This window comes from Sparus aurata, chromosome 4 (genome assembly GCF_900880675.1).
Source record: "Sparus aurata chromosome 4, fSpaAur1.1, whole genome shotgun sequence".
In the NCBI taxonomy this organism is placed as follows: Eukaryota; Metazoa; Chordata; class Actinopteri; order Spariformes; family Sparidae; genus Sparus; species Sparus aurata.
The window spans coordinates 40,194,953-40,210,821 of NC_044190.1; the positions used below are offsets into that span (position 1 = coordinate 40,194,953).

Genomic DNA, 15,869 nt, shown 5'->3' on the forward strand with positions numbered 1-15,869 from the left:
CTGTTTCAGAATCACCTGAAGAACTGTCGTGTTTCTGTCACCGTATAAAGAACCTTTATATCCGTCTGCCATGTTTCTACAGGAGCCCTGAACAGACAAACCAAACGCTGAGGGCCACAGCGGTGGAGGTGAAGTGAGGCGCTAACTCACTGCTGGATGTGGCTTAATCCAGCACACTGGACCTTTAATGATGCACCGGGCCTTCCTCGTCCTCCTGCTTCAGATCATCTTCTAAACGAGTGAAGCTCAGAGGAAACAGTCGCAGTGACTCATCAGCTCAGCTCAGCTTTCACGTGCGTCAGCTCGGCTGCACACAGCAGAGTGTGTCGCAGCCTTCATGTTGGTGGATCAGAGGAATGTTGGACCTGAGTGTGACGCTCCCTCTGAGACGCTCCTCCTCCTCCTCCTCTTCCTCACCTCCTCTCAGATAAAGTCTCCTTCTTGTCTTCGTCACTGAGTTTCAGTCAAACTGAGATACATCCGACATGAAGTGCTGCGGCTCCACACAGACATCACCGCTGCAGTTTGTCTTGAACCACTTGCAGCCTGTTCACAGACTATAAATGCTCAGCACGCCGATGATGAGATGCCTTGCTCATGGGCCAAACATCTGCCCCGCCAGCAGCCGCGGTTCTTTAATCTGCTCGTCCAGCTTCCAGATAATCTCAGAGAGGATGTAATAACGGCAGACATATGGCAGCACGTTGAGAAACAGCAGCACGCTCACTGAGCCTGTCAGCAGACGAAGCAGCTGCTGGTTCAACAGACGCAGCCGGCGGTTTGCTTAGTCACCTCACAGCAGCTCTGGACGCTAATCTACCAACAGATGAACGTAAAGAGACGCGCAGCTACAAAACTTCTACTTCTGATTAAAAAACATCATCTCAAATGTAAAATCAGTGCATGAGAAGAGAAGAAGGAATGCAGCTGTCTCTCCTCCGTCGCTTCACCGCTGACATTAACAGCTTTTTATCATACAAACAGTTTATTTAGCTGCAGTTTTTCAGTTTCCCTTTCTGACTGTAGACTAACGCCGCCTGGTGTTACTGACAGTTACTTCCTCTCAGGCAGAACGAGCTCGTCGGCCGGCGGCTGCAGTCTTGGCGGTGTGTTCAGGTGCATGCTGAGACACCGGAGACGTGATGCGACGCAGCAGTCGGCTGTTTGATACCAGTTTGGTGTTTTTGGGCCGTTAGTCTTGTTTCCTTCTGTCGTCTGACTGAATCTGAACCAGCTGCTGAACTGAGGAGACGAGTTTCTGATGAACAGCTTCAACATCGTCGCTGTTTCTCTGTCAGAGTACAAACAGGTGATCAGCTCAGAGATCTCGTCCTCTGCAGCACGTCTCACACTTTGTTCTCATCGTCTGAAGCATCGTCTTCAGATCCTTTGGTCCGACGATTTAACCATATTCTGCATCTAATGTAATTAAACTCAGAGCTGCATATAAACCCTCCACAGTTTTCCCTGTGGACGCTGCAGATGCTCGCTGTATAGATGCCGCTGTATAATGTGTAATTAGCAGTATGACGGTGCTACGTGAAGGCTAATGAGCTGGAAGAATTTCATGAGAGTCACCGCCGGTTACTGTGTTTACTCCAAAATGCTGAAGCTCGAGCAAAACAGCTCCCTGATGGATAAATTATGTGAAACACAGCGCTGAAAAATAATAAAGTTTCTCTGGATCAAAGAGGGACGAGAGACCAGAGCTGCTTAGACACCGAGGCTCCGAAATATGTCAAGGACTGTTTTGGATGTGGAAACCAGTCTCCATCCCTCCATCTCCTCTCCTCTCCTCTCCTCTCCTCTCCTCTTCTCCTCTCTTCTCTTCAGCTACAGATTAATTAATTAACAAGAAGATTCTATTCATGTGGATTAATCATTTCTTTGTCCTTTGGCTCACCAGATTAATTTTTTTAAGAGGAGATTCTATTCAAAGCTAAAATCTAAACATGAAGAGCCGGAGGTTAAAGATGGAACTCACTAACTGCTGCTCGCTGTCGCTGCTTGTTAGCTTGTTAGCTTGTTAGCTTGATTAGCTGTGCATGAAGCGCTGGTGTTCATGTTAATGCCAGACAGGGACAAGCATGCTACTGAAGTTAGCATGCTAACTCAACATCTGTTCAACACTGTTATCTCTTTACATTATTATTGTTGATTCTATTATTGTTAGAGGTTTTTTTTATGTTTACAACCAAAATTCCTACATATTGCACCTTTAATCATCTGACATAATGAGCTTGAGTTGCTGCTGAGGTGATGAGGCTGGTGATTGACAGCTCTCTTCTCCCACGGTCCGATCTTTAGCTCCTCCTCCCGGGCTAACCGCCTCACAGTCACCTGACTCCTCCTGCTCGGGTCGGTTCGTCTGTGTAACCTCTGACACCTGAATTCTGTCCCTCATCTACACCTCAGTCTGTCTCCACTGTCTCCCTCCATCAGTTTACATCAGGGTCATTGATGGGAACCAATCAGATCTCAGCTCGTGTGGTCATGTGACGAGCAGAGAGGAGAAGGATGCAGCAGCTCCACCAGGGAATAAAACAAAGTTGGACTGATGCTCGTCGCTTTCAGATGTTTCTTCATGTGTTTCAGTGGCTGAGGTAAAAGTGATGTCACCAGTGATGTCACCGGCCCGACGGCCCCTCCCTGCACAGAACAGTTAAATAATCTGCTGGCTGTTGTAATCCTGTGACATAACAGGCTGGCCAAACGCCTCCTGTGGCGTTTTCTCACAGACTGAATCTGGACCAGACACACTTAACAAACACACACACACACACACACACACACACACACACACTTTAAGTCACCTTAAAGTAAAATGCATTCTGGGTAACTACGACATTCAGGGGATCTCACACAGACACATGTTGGATGTTGCCTCTGGGGTTTGAATTATCAATCCTGCTGTTATTTTCACAAACCAACGTTTCAGACGTCGTGTTCTTCTTCACCTCTCTGTATATTTGTCCCTGATGGTGACTCTGTTTACCTGGATTAGCTGTTAATCCAGGTAAACCTGAATACGCTGCCTTGATAACAGAAACTGGGATTGTGTGGAGTGTAAACATCTGATGACCATCTGGCACATGGGAAACTTTTATTTACTCTAATTGCCTAATTACATTAACCATGAGCAAATCTGAAAAACCACATCCTCATTGTACCTGTTTCACATCCTCCACCTGTCCACACACACACACACACACACACACACCTCATCTCCTGCTCCATATTCTCTCATATCACATTCCTGCACAGGGAAATTAATTTGACGGACAGTTCCCAGGAGTATTAAGACGATGAGTGAAGGTGACGTGTCTCCAGGCTCCACAGTGAACACACACACACCTGAACAACTGCACACTAACACTAATGAAGTACTCATGTAGTTTCACCAGCAGGTAGAAATACTCTGTTACAAGCAAAAGTCCTCCGTTCAAAATGTAACTGAAGTAAAAGTACAAAAGTACAGAAATATACAAAGCACTCCTCCTGTAGATCCCTTTCAGAATAAAATATGTTACTGGATTATAATCAATGATGCATTTATGTGTCATTCACTTTAATTATGCCTCTGGTAACTGTAACTTTCTTTTTATTTACTGCTGTGTTGTGTATATATCACTAAATATATATAAACACATTTTAACTTGTGCTGTCAAATAAATGCAGAATAAAAAATCAAATATTGTTTCTCCCAAAATGAAGAAGACTTTCAGTGTAAAGCAGCGTGCTACAGGGGAAAATGGAAATACGCAAGTGATGTGCAGTACTTGAGTAAATGTACTTAGTTACTTTCCATAACTGCTAAAATGAGTTCTTCACCAAATCACATCAGCTGTTCAGAGACGACAGACAGCAAACGAGCGACAGAGTGGAGCATCTTCTCAGACAGAACATCTCTGACAGAACTCAGCACACAAACTAAACTTCAGGTGAGCTGCACACACACCACAGAGAGTTGTTCTCTTACCTTTCATGGCAGAAATCACAAAATACATAATTATAATCCAAACTCATGTAGGAAACAGAACCAGCAACAGAACCAGCACCAGAACCAGCAGCACCCTCTGAGTGTGAGTGTGATCAGCAGCAGCTCTCTCTCAGCTCTGTCATCCTCTGCTGCTCTCTGCACCACATGAGGGTCCATGTGACTGTGACGTCAGCGGGCGGCCCCGCCCTCCACAGGCCCGCCTCTCTGACTGACAGGGACGTCAGCCAATGAGAGGAGAGGAGAGGAAAGCCTGAGCTCAGATGGGCTGTGTGTGCATGTGTGTGTGTGTGTGTGTGTGTGTGAGTGTGTGTGTGTGTGTGAGTGCGTGTGTGTGTGTGTGTGTGTGTGCGTGTGTGTGTGTGTGTCTGTGTGTGTGTGTGTGTGTGTCTTCACGTCTCCATAAAGATTTGGATCAAAATTCAGTTTAAAATATATTTATTTATTTACAGACATCACTCTTTTTATCCCATTTTTATTTTAAATATTTTAATTGTCTGTTTGTTTGTTAAACTGTATAATATGTTATCCTAACAATATGTTATAATATGTTAATGTTTCTGTCTCCACAGGTGAAGCTGTCGCCACCAGCTGACTCACAACAACAACCAGGAGAACCTGCTGACAGGAAGTCTCCGGGTCCAGTCCAGAATCAGTGGCGCTGCTGGTTCTCCTCTTCAGTCTTCATCCAGATTAAACTTCAGGATGTAACATCAGTGCAGAGCCACGCTAGCTGTTTCCAACTGTCTCCAGTCTTTATGCTAAGCTAACATACCGACAGCAGCTCGAGATTTATATTTTCAGATAAAGCTTCTCTTTTTTTTCCTCATTCAATCTCTTATATCTTCCCAGAAATGAATCAACCAGTGAACAGATGAGACAGTGATGACGCCGTGCTCAGCGGCACGTAGGCAGAGCGCCGCTTTGAGCTGAATGTCAGCATGTTCACACGAGTTCTGACAATATTCTGGACATTTGTTTTATATTTCTAATCAAGAGTTTAGAGTTTCATGTTGCTGTAAAACATTTAACAAATGTACGTATTGTGAGTGTCTTTGGACGACAGCGTCCGCTACATGTGGATCTGAATGTTGTGGGTCCTGATGGTCACATCACAACACAGACTCACAGCGTGTTTGTGCGTCCTCCTCTCGTCACTGCGGTTAACACAACAAACAGTTCGGAGAAAGAAGAGGAAGAAGACATGAAAAGGAAGGAAGAAGGTGTGATGCAGAGAACAGAGCGATGGTTATTCACTCTCAGAGGAAAAGAGAAAACCAGAGAGGAAGATAACAGAGAAACGCAGCTTCAGAAGAAACCGTCACATCTCTTCATCCTCCCACAGCACAGATATCATCAATGACTGCCTGTCAGGACGGCTCATCAGCTTTCATGATTAAAGATGCTCAATTAGACCCTGCAGGATGTCCTCAGCCCACAGGAGGAAGTCGACCCCGCACAAGAAATAAGAAATGTCGTGTAGTCTTTCACGTTGTTGGTTTCCATCCCAAACTCAGTCAGCAGTTTGTGTCAGGACTGCAGACTTGTTGTCGATCAGTTTGACTCAGTTTGAGCTGCCCGACACAGTTTCGACACCTCGGCGTGGCTTTTAGTTCGTTTCAGTTAAGATCCAGTAAAATCACTTAAAAGGGAGCTTAATGAAAAAACTCCAGATTAACAAGCGAGTCGTTTTGCGTCGGCCGAGACTGTCTGAAGCTGATCAGAAGTAAAAAATGTGACTTGGTGAAATGGAAACTGGATCTTCTTCGTTGCTGCAGATCTGGTCACATTTTAATGGATTCATATCAAATAAAAAACAGCCGATCACCTTCAGACTCCTTCTGTACTGAACTCTGCTGTTCACCGCTCCCACAGTGAAGACCAACAAAACACACAAACACACAAAACTGTTCATCATCATCAAGCAGCCGAGCACAAAAACACTCAGCTGACAGATTTTAGTTTCGACATCACATCGTTGATTCTGTTAGAAACCTGATGACATCTGAATTTGTTGTTTGTTGTCAGGTTCTGTGTTACAAAGTGGACCTCTAGATATCGAGGCCACCAGGGCCAAGAGGAGCCGGACGGTTCTGGAGGAGAGAGGGATCCGATCCAGACGTCCTGGAGGAAGAAACACCTGGAGTCTCATCAGAATCTGCTCTGATCCGGAGACGTTTACCGACAGCAGCAGAGCTCAGAGACAACTTATAACTTCTGGTATTAAAAAGTGGATTTATCTTCACTCCTGTCGTCAGCCTGACGGGTCGACCTCACAGACGAGCTGTTTTATAGATTTCTTTAACGACTTCCTTCCTCCTGACTCTGTCCTGAAGTTACAGCGACAGACGAGCAGATGAAACTCACCGTTACTGAGTAAACTTGAGGATTTCACTGGTTTGAACTTTGTGATGACGTCAGAACACAACAGGAAGAACAAAGGACGAGCTGATTCAGACATTTGTTTGCAGAAATCTTAAATGTCTTCAAGGAATAAAACTGCAGACTTATATGACTTCAGCTGACCGGCTGCATCAGCCCTCCACTGCAACACTTCAGTGCCTTCAGCAATGCTTCTGCTTCTGTTGTCTCAGTGTAGAAACACAGAAAACTTCCTCAGAACAAATAAAGTTACGTAACAGAAATACTGAAGTGCATCTCCAGCTAACAAGGTTCTTCTACCAACATCCCACTCTGCTTCATAAAACAAATCCCGCCTGAGCCGCGGAGCCTCGTTGAAAATGATTAAGCTGCCTGAAAACAGCCGGCAGAGTAAATGTGAGTGTGTTGAAGACGTGAGGGCTGCAGGCGAGAGCGACTCCTGCCAGCAGAGAGGGGAAACTAAGGAGCAGCAGGAGCTTCATTCTTCCTCTAAATTGGCAGAACAGGGGGACGATTTACGCTTCGAATGGCTCGTCGGCTGGCGGCGGAGCTCTCCGCCTCCCCTCATCACACCCCGTCAATAGACTCACAGCAGCACGTTACGAGTTGTTTGGAAAAAGCCTCCACAGCGCCTGAAGCGTCAGTGTTTCTCCCTCCGATCATCCCACGCACAGTCGACTGCAGGAGGATCTCACATCCATTATCCATCCTTATCAGCTCTAATGAGAGAGGCTGAGCTCTGGCAGCAGTTCCCCCGTCACACATTCATCCTCATCAATCCGCAAAACTCACCAGCTCTCCCTGTTTTACTGTCCAACTGCTGCTAATGTGGAAGAAATGCACTCACAGTTCACCAGAGAGCAGAAACTGTGTATAACACTCACATACTGAACATGTTACAGTTCAGGTGGGATCAACTTCATCTACAGTTCACCCAAATTATCATCATCTAGTCCTCAATACGACTGCATCTTTACAGGGACAGTGTTCATGTCTCTGATAATCCAACGACGTCCGGCCACATCAGACATTCAGATCAGAACGTCTGACAGAAGTCGAAGGTGCTGAGCATCACGATGAAACAGAGCTCGGACCGTCCCAGCAGCTCAGAATACATCCTGATAAAACTCGTGAGCTGCCGTCCTGATTTACTGTATATCATTCTTGGAGCACAGTTGGGATGATGAGTCAGACGTCCCCGAAGGACAAAACCCATGTATGACCGTCAGTACCCGCTGTTCACCACGGTCATATTCTGAACAGTCAGACGTGTTCTAGATCTGCAGCTAGATGACTGAAGCCAACAGGCCAGCAGCTGAAATACACCAGGAGTGAACACAACACAACCCGGAGCATCAGTGACCACAAAGCTCGGTGGTTATTCTCAGTTCACATCCAAACAGACGAACAAACAGTGAACTCACATGTGTGCGTCTTCTTCACGGCCGCTGACGAACCTGCAACACAGACACAAAGAGACTCAGTCAGCTTCAGAAGAGGTTCTGTCGTCTCTCGCAGGATGTTCAGGTGTGTTTTAGTGAGGAGGTGATGATGATGTGATGTTTGCTGACATGAACACATGAAGAAGATCATCTTTAACGCACAGCTGATGGTGTTATTGCAGCGTTTGCTCGACCAGCTCCGTCTCTGTGAGTCAGTCCTTCATGTTTCACACCAAACCAGCAGACATTACCACAGACAGAACGATAACTCTGATGTACACACCTCAGTGTGGTACCGGTTCTGATATGTGGGGGTAAATGTTGACACAGAGCATCAGAGAGTCTCGCAGCTCTTTTTTCTGGCTTCTCTCCAGAGACGGTGGGGGGCCGGAGACGGTCCCGGGGCCAAAATCTGTGATCGCTCCTCTGGTGCGTTCTGCTCGCTCAGCCCATCTGGACCAGGCCACAGAGTGTGTGTGTGTGTGTGTGTGTGTGTGTGTGTGTGTGTGTGTGTGTGTGTGTGTGTGTTAGGAGATTACAGTCATCTCAATCTGTGTGTCGGCCTCTGTGTCCACCTGTGTGTAAGTCTCTCTGCACATCGACACCGACAGCAAGCAAGAGGTGGATGCTGTTACCGTGGTGACCGGTCCAAAGTTATTAATCAGGTGCAGATCATACAGGACGTGTGTGTGTGTGTGTGTGTGTGTGTGTGTGTGGTTCATCTGCAGCACATCATCTTCTTGCGTTGTTTCTCCACGAGCACTTTCGGCTGGTCGTGAAAACACAACAGTAACTAAACATGTAACATGATGCTGCTTCACAATAAAAGCAGCTTTTATATGACTGATGGTGGTTCTTCGTTAGTTCTGCAGGATCGAGATGAGTGCGTCATCAGATTAAGACGCACCTTTGAGCAGGTAGACAGGTTGTGGTGGAAATTTAAATCCCTGCTGCGATGAGTCAAACGGAGCAGAGTCAGGCCGGCTGATGTGATGGAGATGTGGCAGAACTGCAGCCATGAACAGGACGGTGTCAGGCGGGTAATGTCGCTTCATGTTTCAGATTAGCATCACATCACAGCATACAGAGACACTGAAGACATCGAGCAGAACATGTCGCCATCGCTGCAGACTGGAGGGAGTTTGGTTTCTTCAGGAGCAGATCGAGTAGTTTTCTATGAACGCTACATAACAACACACATGAATCTGTGATGTAATGAATGAGCAGCCTGCTGGGTGGCCCAACACCACGAAGTATGACGATGTTGTTCCCCCTCGAGTTCAAGAGGATAAAGAGAGAGAACAGTGCAGGCTGAGAGCTGGTGGAGCTGGTGGAGGTGGTGGAGGTGGGCGGTGAGGGTATACTCTCGCTGTCCCCCATCACCTCAGATACTGGAGTTAACTGTGTGTACTGTCTGCTCTTTCACTCAGCTCTCCCCTCTGGTACAGTTCACCTCTTCTGTCAAATCTCCTCCCATCAGCCATCTGGTGGTCTGCCATCACACACACACACACACACACACACACACACACACACACACACACACACACACACACACATTTCATCACAGCCTGTGGAGACAGACGTGCAGCGTCGGGTCTCCTTGTTCATCACCAGAGGCAGAACAAACTCTTCTATTAAAGTCTCTCGTGATATTTGAGAACAACAACTAACAATATAAACTTTCCATTATTTCAAACCGTAAACTACACATATTCATTCCTGTAGGTAACTGAAGCTCTGATCGCACGTTTGTACACAGAAAACACATTTTATATTTTGAATTCTGACGTTTCTTTGCTGGACGTATTCCAAACTTACAATCAATCAGCACTTTCAACGTGAACTGGAATGAAAATAAAAACATATATTCAGACTACTAACCTCTTCAGTGTGCCAGAAAAAAGGATTTAATAAGTCCCAATATGAAGCCTGTGAAATGTAATATTCCAGAGATACCAGGATGTCCAAACACATTTTGCCAACCCAGCACACTTCACTGGCTGTTCTGACCCACAATCCTCTGCACAGCCGAGGGTCCATCACGTACGTCCTGATGCGTCAGATGAACACAAACAGAACTGAGAGCACAAACGTTTGACAGCTCGCTGACAGGACGACACCTGACAGCACGTTCAGGTGTGAGCACCTTTTGTTTTACACTCAGGCTGCGACAGGTAGAGCGACCGAGAGGGTCAAAGTTCAAGATGTTACTGAAGAGTGTCCTAAAAATATTAAGTATGTGATTCAGAACGAGTGTTGTGATTTAAATGGCGTGCAGCGAGCGACACGTACAACACTGATAGGAAACAATGACATCATGCTGATGACGTCACCAACACTCGTGTCACAGATTCTCCCACTACACCTGTTAATCAGTTTCTGATTAACAGGTGAAGTGTAGCGAGGACGCTCAGAGGACGCTGATGGAGGTTTGTCATCATGTTTTTGTTGTTGTGTTCGGACGTCAGAGCTCCGAGTTGTGACTGACATTTAATGCAACTGAAGCCTGAATGTGTTTTAACAGACAGATAATCTGAGAATGTTTACTCAGAGTACATTTTAAAGTAACTTACTTAAAAACTACTACAAACAGAACCTCCACAGTCGGTTCTTTGGTTTGCAGCTGAGAACGGACAAGAAACAAAAGAGAATCTGACCTGCAGACACAGTGTGTGTTCGTCACATCTTCTCCTTCTGATTAAAGCACAGATGTGTTTTGTTAATGAGCTTCAACATTCACACCTGTTAACTGCCTCTCGTTACTGAAGTGAAGGAAACTGAAAGACGTGTTGATTCTGAGGCTCAGGCTGAACTGTGTGGATGTGTTAAAGAGCAGAGAAGGATTTCTTTATTTCCTCTGTCGGTTCATTTCTGGTTCAGTTTAATGTTTTATTTTCTGTGACAGCAGGAAGAAAAGCTGCTGCTCCTTCAGCGCTGATGAGTCGCTTCACCTCCGAGTGACTCCTGAAGGACAACAAGGACAGCGTGGTGTTAAAGTGGAGAATAAAGGTGTTTGTGGTTCAGACTGGCAGAAGTTTGTCCCCAAACTGTCCATGAAACAGTGGAACAAGATAATGAAAAACTAACAGAGAAGAAATGACCTTGATAGATCAGAGTAACCTTTCTGTATGTCACCTGTTTTACATTTTACTGCCTATAATCACGCGGGAACATGACGACGGTCCCCTGAGGGCCACAGAAGGTGATTCATGCCTGTTGGCGTGTTTGGTTTCCAGGTCAGACTGGGAGGAAAAAAATGGGACAGAAACCAAACGAGCCTCGTTTCAGAGAGAAACACGAGAGTTTACTGCAGCCGTAACGCAGCAGCTGAGGAACTGAAGCTGCAGCTCTGTGAGGACGGCTGTGCAGCAACATCACAACGCTAACTTTGTTAGCATGCTAAGATTCGCTAATTGATACTAAGCATGAATTTGAGCAAAGAATGTTTTTAGTTCTGCAGGTTTTGGACACATTACTGACTTGATGATGATGATGATGATGATGATGGTGCAGTTCATCCAGAGGGGAACAGGAATGTCTGAACCACATTTTATCACAGAGTTGTTGAGATCAGAACGATGTCTCATGTCACGTTCAGGTCAGGAGGTTCAAATGGTTCCAGTCAATATATATAAAGTGGCTGCGGATTGGTTCCAGTCCAGCTGCTGGATATTTCAGGTGACCTGTGGACATTTCCAGACGTTTTCATGGCGTCAAATCCAGCTGTTTTTCATATAAACTTGAATCATCTCTGTCCAAGATCGTGGCGACCACAACAGATATTTTTCAAGTCAAACCGTGAAGTTTTCTCTCACTGACCAGGTGTTTTTGTGACTAAACCTAATTAATACAGTTTAGAGTTGATCTGCTGATGTTCTGTAACAGTTAGAACCAGTTAAAGACGTTCTGAGCTTCTCTGTTACCTTTTTTAAAGAACAACAGCCAATCTTACACCTGGTAACTTCTGCGATATACAATTTATAACTGTTAAACAATAAACAATACGACCACAAATCACAGATTCTGGTTCAGATCACAGACCAAACCTGACCAGGACTCATGAGTTCTACCCTCCAGAACACCGACCCAATGTTAGCTAACGTTTCTGCATAACCATCGTTATGTTGCCACGTTACGTTTGTTTGTGGTGACCTTGAAAACATCGAGTGGTGTGAATCAAACTGTGATTGTAACACCTCCGTCACCTTCCCCTCCACCTGCTGATGGAACATTTATCTGTGACCTGTAGAATCGTCACTGCTGACATTATATCCTGGAGACGGAGCTGAAGAACAGCAGAGTTTCTCCAACGCAGACGACACGATGCTTTTCTGTTGTACTCTGATAAACTATCATCAGCGTTATGATGCATTTAAGATGATTTTAAAGGGTCATTCTTTACAAATAATTAAATTGGAAACATTACAGAGGCTTTTATAAATGAATTTAAATGTTTTGAGTTCATCTGCTGCTGTTATTGTAAACTGTGTATGAGGAGCACGACGTGAACACTGACAGGAAAAGTCTAAATCCAAGTTGTGATGATCCGTTTGTATATTCAGTTGTTGGGAGCTGAACTTCATGTCACTGTCTGCTCTGTAAACATCTGGAGGAGGTGAAGTGTCTCTGTTTACATCATTAACGCTTCCCATCACTGAAGCTGAGTCAGTCGCTGATGGGTGTCAGACACCTGATCTGCTTCCTGTCAGATGAGTCAGAGCGAACGCCGACTGCACTGAGAAAACCTGAGCGAGGTGCGCGCCGGCACCGGAGCTCCAGGGGGAGAAAAGAAAAGGTAAAACATAACGATCCACTTGATTTCATTGATCATCGACGCCGACCTGGAAACAGCCTGATTACACCCGAATAAGAAAACCCTCATCTGCAGAAAACCCCCTCGCTCTCTCTCCAGGTTCAGCGGGCGACGTCGTTTATCTGCAGCGACCTTTGACTGCCTCCAAAAATTAATCCTGCCTGCACACACACACACACACACACACACACGCTCCACACACTTCATATTTCAAAGACATGATAATAGGCGTCGTCAGGCACCTACGAGGCGTTATCATGGAATCTAGGCCAGATTAGAATATTCATTAGCTCTGCCCTTTTCAACTCGAGGCTGCAGGAGGAGAAGCTGCTGCAGCCTGTCAGCGTGAGGCAGGAAGAAGATGTGAGTCAACACAACAATCTGAGAATCCTCTCTGCTCTCTGACACCACGCTCAGATCGGTATCTGTAATCCTCAGTCCAATCAAAGTAATGAAACTGAGATCTTTAGATACATATTTGAATATCAGACGCATTGTGTTTCTTCTCAGATGTTTTAAAGTCTCTTCTGATCATTTTGCATCTCTTTGTGTCTGGTCGTCGTCCTGTTGCCTCCCACGGTGGTGTGAGGGAGTTACAGACGGCTCCAGTCCAGATTTACACTCCTGATGTTTGAGGTTTGGCACCTCAGGCCATGGCGAGCTCGGCGCTCTGATGTGCTGAGTTCTGCCGAGCCTGGACCACCTCTAGCAGGACCACAGCCGGACCTTTCACCAGGCGGGCTGCTTTAACATCTCCTGTAACGACCCACTCTTTTAAATTAAAAAAACAATATACATTTCATAACTGTTAAACAATAAACAATATGACCACAAATCACAGATTCTGATTCAGATCACAGACCAAACCTGACCAGGACTCATGAGTTCTACCCTCCAGAACACCGACCCAATGTTAGCTAACGTTTCTGCATAACCATCGTTATGTTGCCACGTTACGTTTGTTTGTGGTGTCCTTCACAACATCGAGTGGTGTGAATCAAACTGTGATTGTAACACCTCCGTCACCTTCCCCTCCACCTGCTGATGGAACATTTATCTGTGGCCTGTAGAATCGTCACTGCTGACATTATATCCTGGAGACGGAGCTGAAGAACAACAGAGTTTCTCCTACGCAGACGACACGATGCTTTTCTGTTGTACTCTGATAAACTATCATCAGCGTTATGATGCATTTAAGATGATTTTAAAGGGTCATTCTTTACAAATAACTGAATTGGAAACATTACGAAGTAAACTCAAACTAAAGACACCCGGAGATCAGGAAGTGTTCCTGTTGTTTTACCTCTGTTTGAAATCAATGATCGATTCTTTCATGATAAATAAACAATGGGAGACGTTTATTATGAAGAATTTAGAAGATATGAAACATATTTATTTTCTGCATTGGTGCAGCTTTGTTCTTTAACAGCACTGGAGGGAGGAAGTCACTCCGATGACCTCTGGTAAAGACAACTGCATCATCAGTTAAAGACTCAGCCTGGCCCCGCTGGGCTGATGTGAGTCAAACCAAACAGCACGTTTGTCGGACTTCAGCGGTTCCTGCTCATCTCTCCAGTCTTGTGTCGTCTCTTTGTAGACACTTTGTGCAGCGTTGTAGCTGTTCTGTGTCTCCTTGTGGTCTCTTGGTGGCTGTAGTGGTCCCATGTGGGTCCGTGAAGCTGAGCCCACTGGGCCCGCTCACATGTCGGCACTCGAAGATGAATAATTCAAAATTCAAGTCAGACTAAACGACTGAGACAGGAACGCGTTATTACAGATCCCACTTCTTTTCTGCTACGACACTAACTCTGCCTCTGATTGGCTCATGCTGACACATCTCACAACCCAACAAACAAAGACAACCAATCAGAGGCACTGTGGGCGGGTCTTAGTAGTATAGAAGCGGGATCCGTAAGTTTGTGGTTTCATCAGCGTCACTGTGATTCTACAGTACCAAGATCTGTCTGTGATGTCATCATTCAACATACTCTTCCTCTTCCTCCCCCTCTTCCTCCCCCTCTTCCTCCTCCTCTTCCTCCTCCTCTTTCTCCTCCTCCTCCTCCCCCTCTTCCTCCCCCTCTTCCTCCTCCTCTTCCTCCTCCTCTTCCTCCTCCTCCCCCTCTTCCTCCCCCTCTTCCTCCCCCTCTTCCTCCTCCTCTTCCTCCCCCTCTTCCTCCTCCTCTTCCTCCTCCTCTTTCTCCTCCTCTTCCTCCCCCTCTTCCTCCCCCTCTTCCTCCTCCTCTTCCTCCTCCTCTTCCTCTTCCTCCCCCTCTTCCTCCCCCTCTTCCTCCCCCTCTTCCTCCCCCTCTTCCTCCTGCTCTTCCTCCTCCCTGCCCCTCTCTCAGTGTCTCTGCAGTCTGTCACACAGATCACACACTGACACACTGACCCAGAACCTGCAGCTCTCTGCTGAAATATTCAGAGCTCCACTGAGGAGAGAGACGACCGACTGCCGCTCTGTCAGAAGACTCATCGTTCAGGACATTAACAGTCTGGAACAAACAACTCAAATGGAACAGAAAACAAATCAGATGAAGCCCAAACTGTCAGCTCACAGAGTTCATGATACTCAGGAACATGATCTGTTTTGTTTTATTTAATAAACTACATGTCATTTTGTGTGACTCAGTCCGAGTTTCTGTCAGGAAGAGAAGGAGAAGAAAACACATGACACATGTGCTGCGGCCCAACAGAACCTGGAGACACATGTGCTGCTGCGGCCCAACAGAACCTGGAGACACATGTGCTGCTGCGGCCCAACAGAACCTGGAGACACATGTGCTGCTGTGGCCCAACAGAACCTGGAGACGTGTGTGCTGCTGAGGCCCAACAGAACCTGGAGACACATGTGCTGCTGTGGCCCAACAGAACCTGGAGACGTGTGTGCTGCTGAGGCCCAACAGAACCTGAAGATGTGTGTGCTGCTGCGGCCCAACAGAACCTGGAGACACATGTGCTGAGGCCCAACAGAACCTGAAGACGCGTGTGCTGCTGAGGCCAACAGAACCTGAAGACGCGTGTGCTGCTGCGGCCCAACAGAACCTGGAGACACATTTGTGCTGCGGCCCAACAGAACCTGGAGACGCGTGTGCTGCTGCGGCCCAACAGAACCTGGAGACACATGTGCTGCTGCGGCCCAACAGAACTTGGAGACGCGTGTGCTGCTGTGGCCCAACAGAACCTGGAGACACATGTGCTGCTGCGGCCCAACAGAACCTGAACACACATGTGC

The 15,869-nt window shown here is 46.4% G+C and overlaps 1 protein-coding gene across 2 annotated transcripts in view; it reads right to left on the reverse strand.

The window, feature by feature from the left end:
• The window catches only part of LOC115580548 (nuclear receptor ROR-alpha A-like), a 62,442-nt gene that overhangs the window by 15,125 nt on the left and 31,448 nt on the right, over positions 1-15,869 (reverse strand). The window contains exon 2 of one of the 2 annotated variants that reach the window (XM_030415042.1): positions 7,804-7,836. In XM_030415042.1, coding sequence (XP_030270902.1) covers positions 7,804-7,836 — 33 coding nt within the window. Of the gene's footprint in view, positions 1-3,979; positions 4,159-7,803; positions 7,837-15,869 lie in introns of those variants that run through there. The other variant, XM_030415043.1, reaches the window with a different exon arrangement.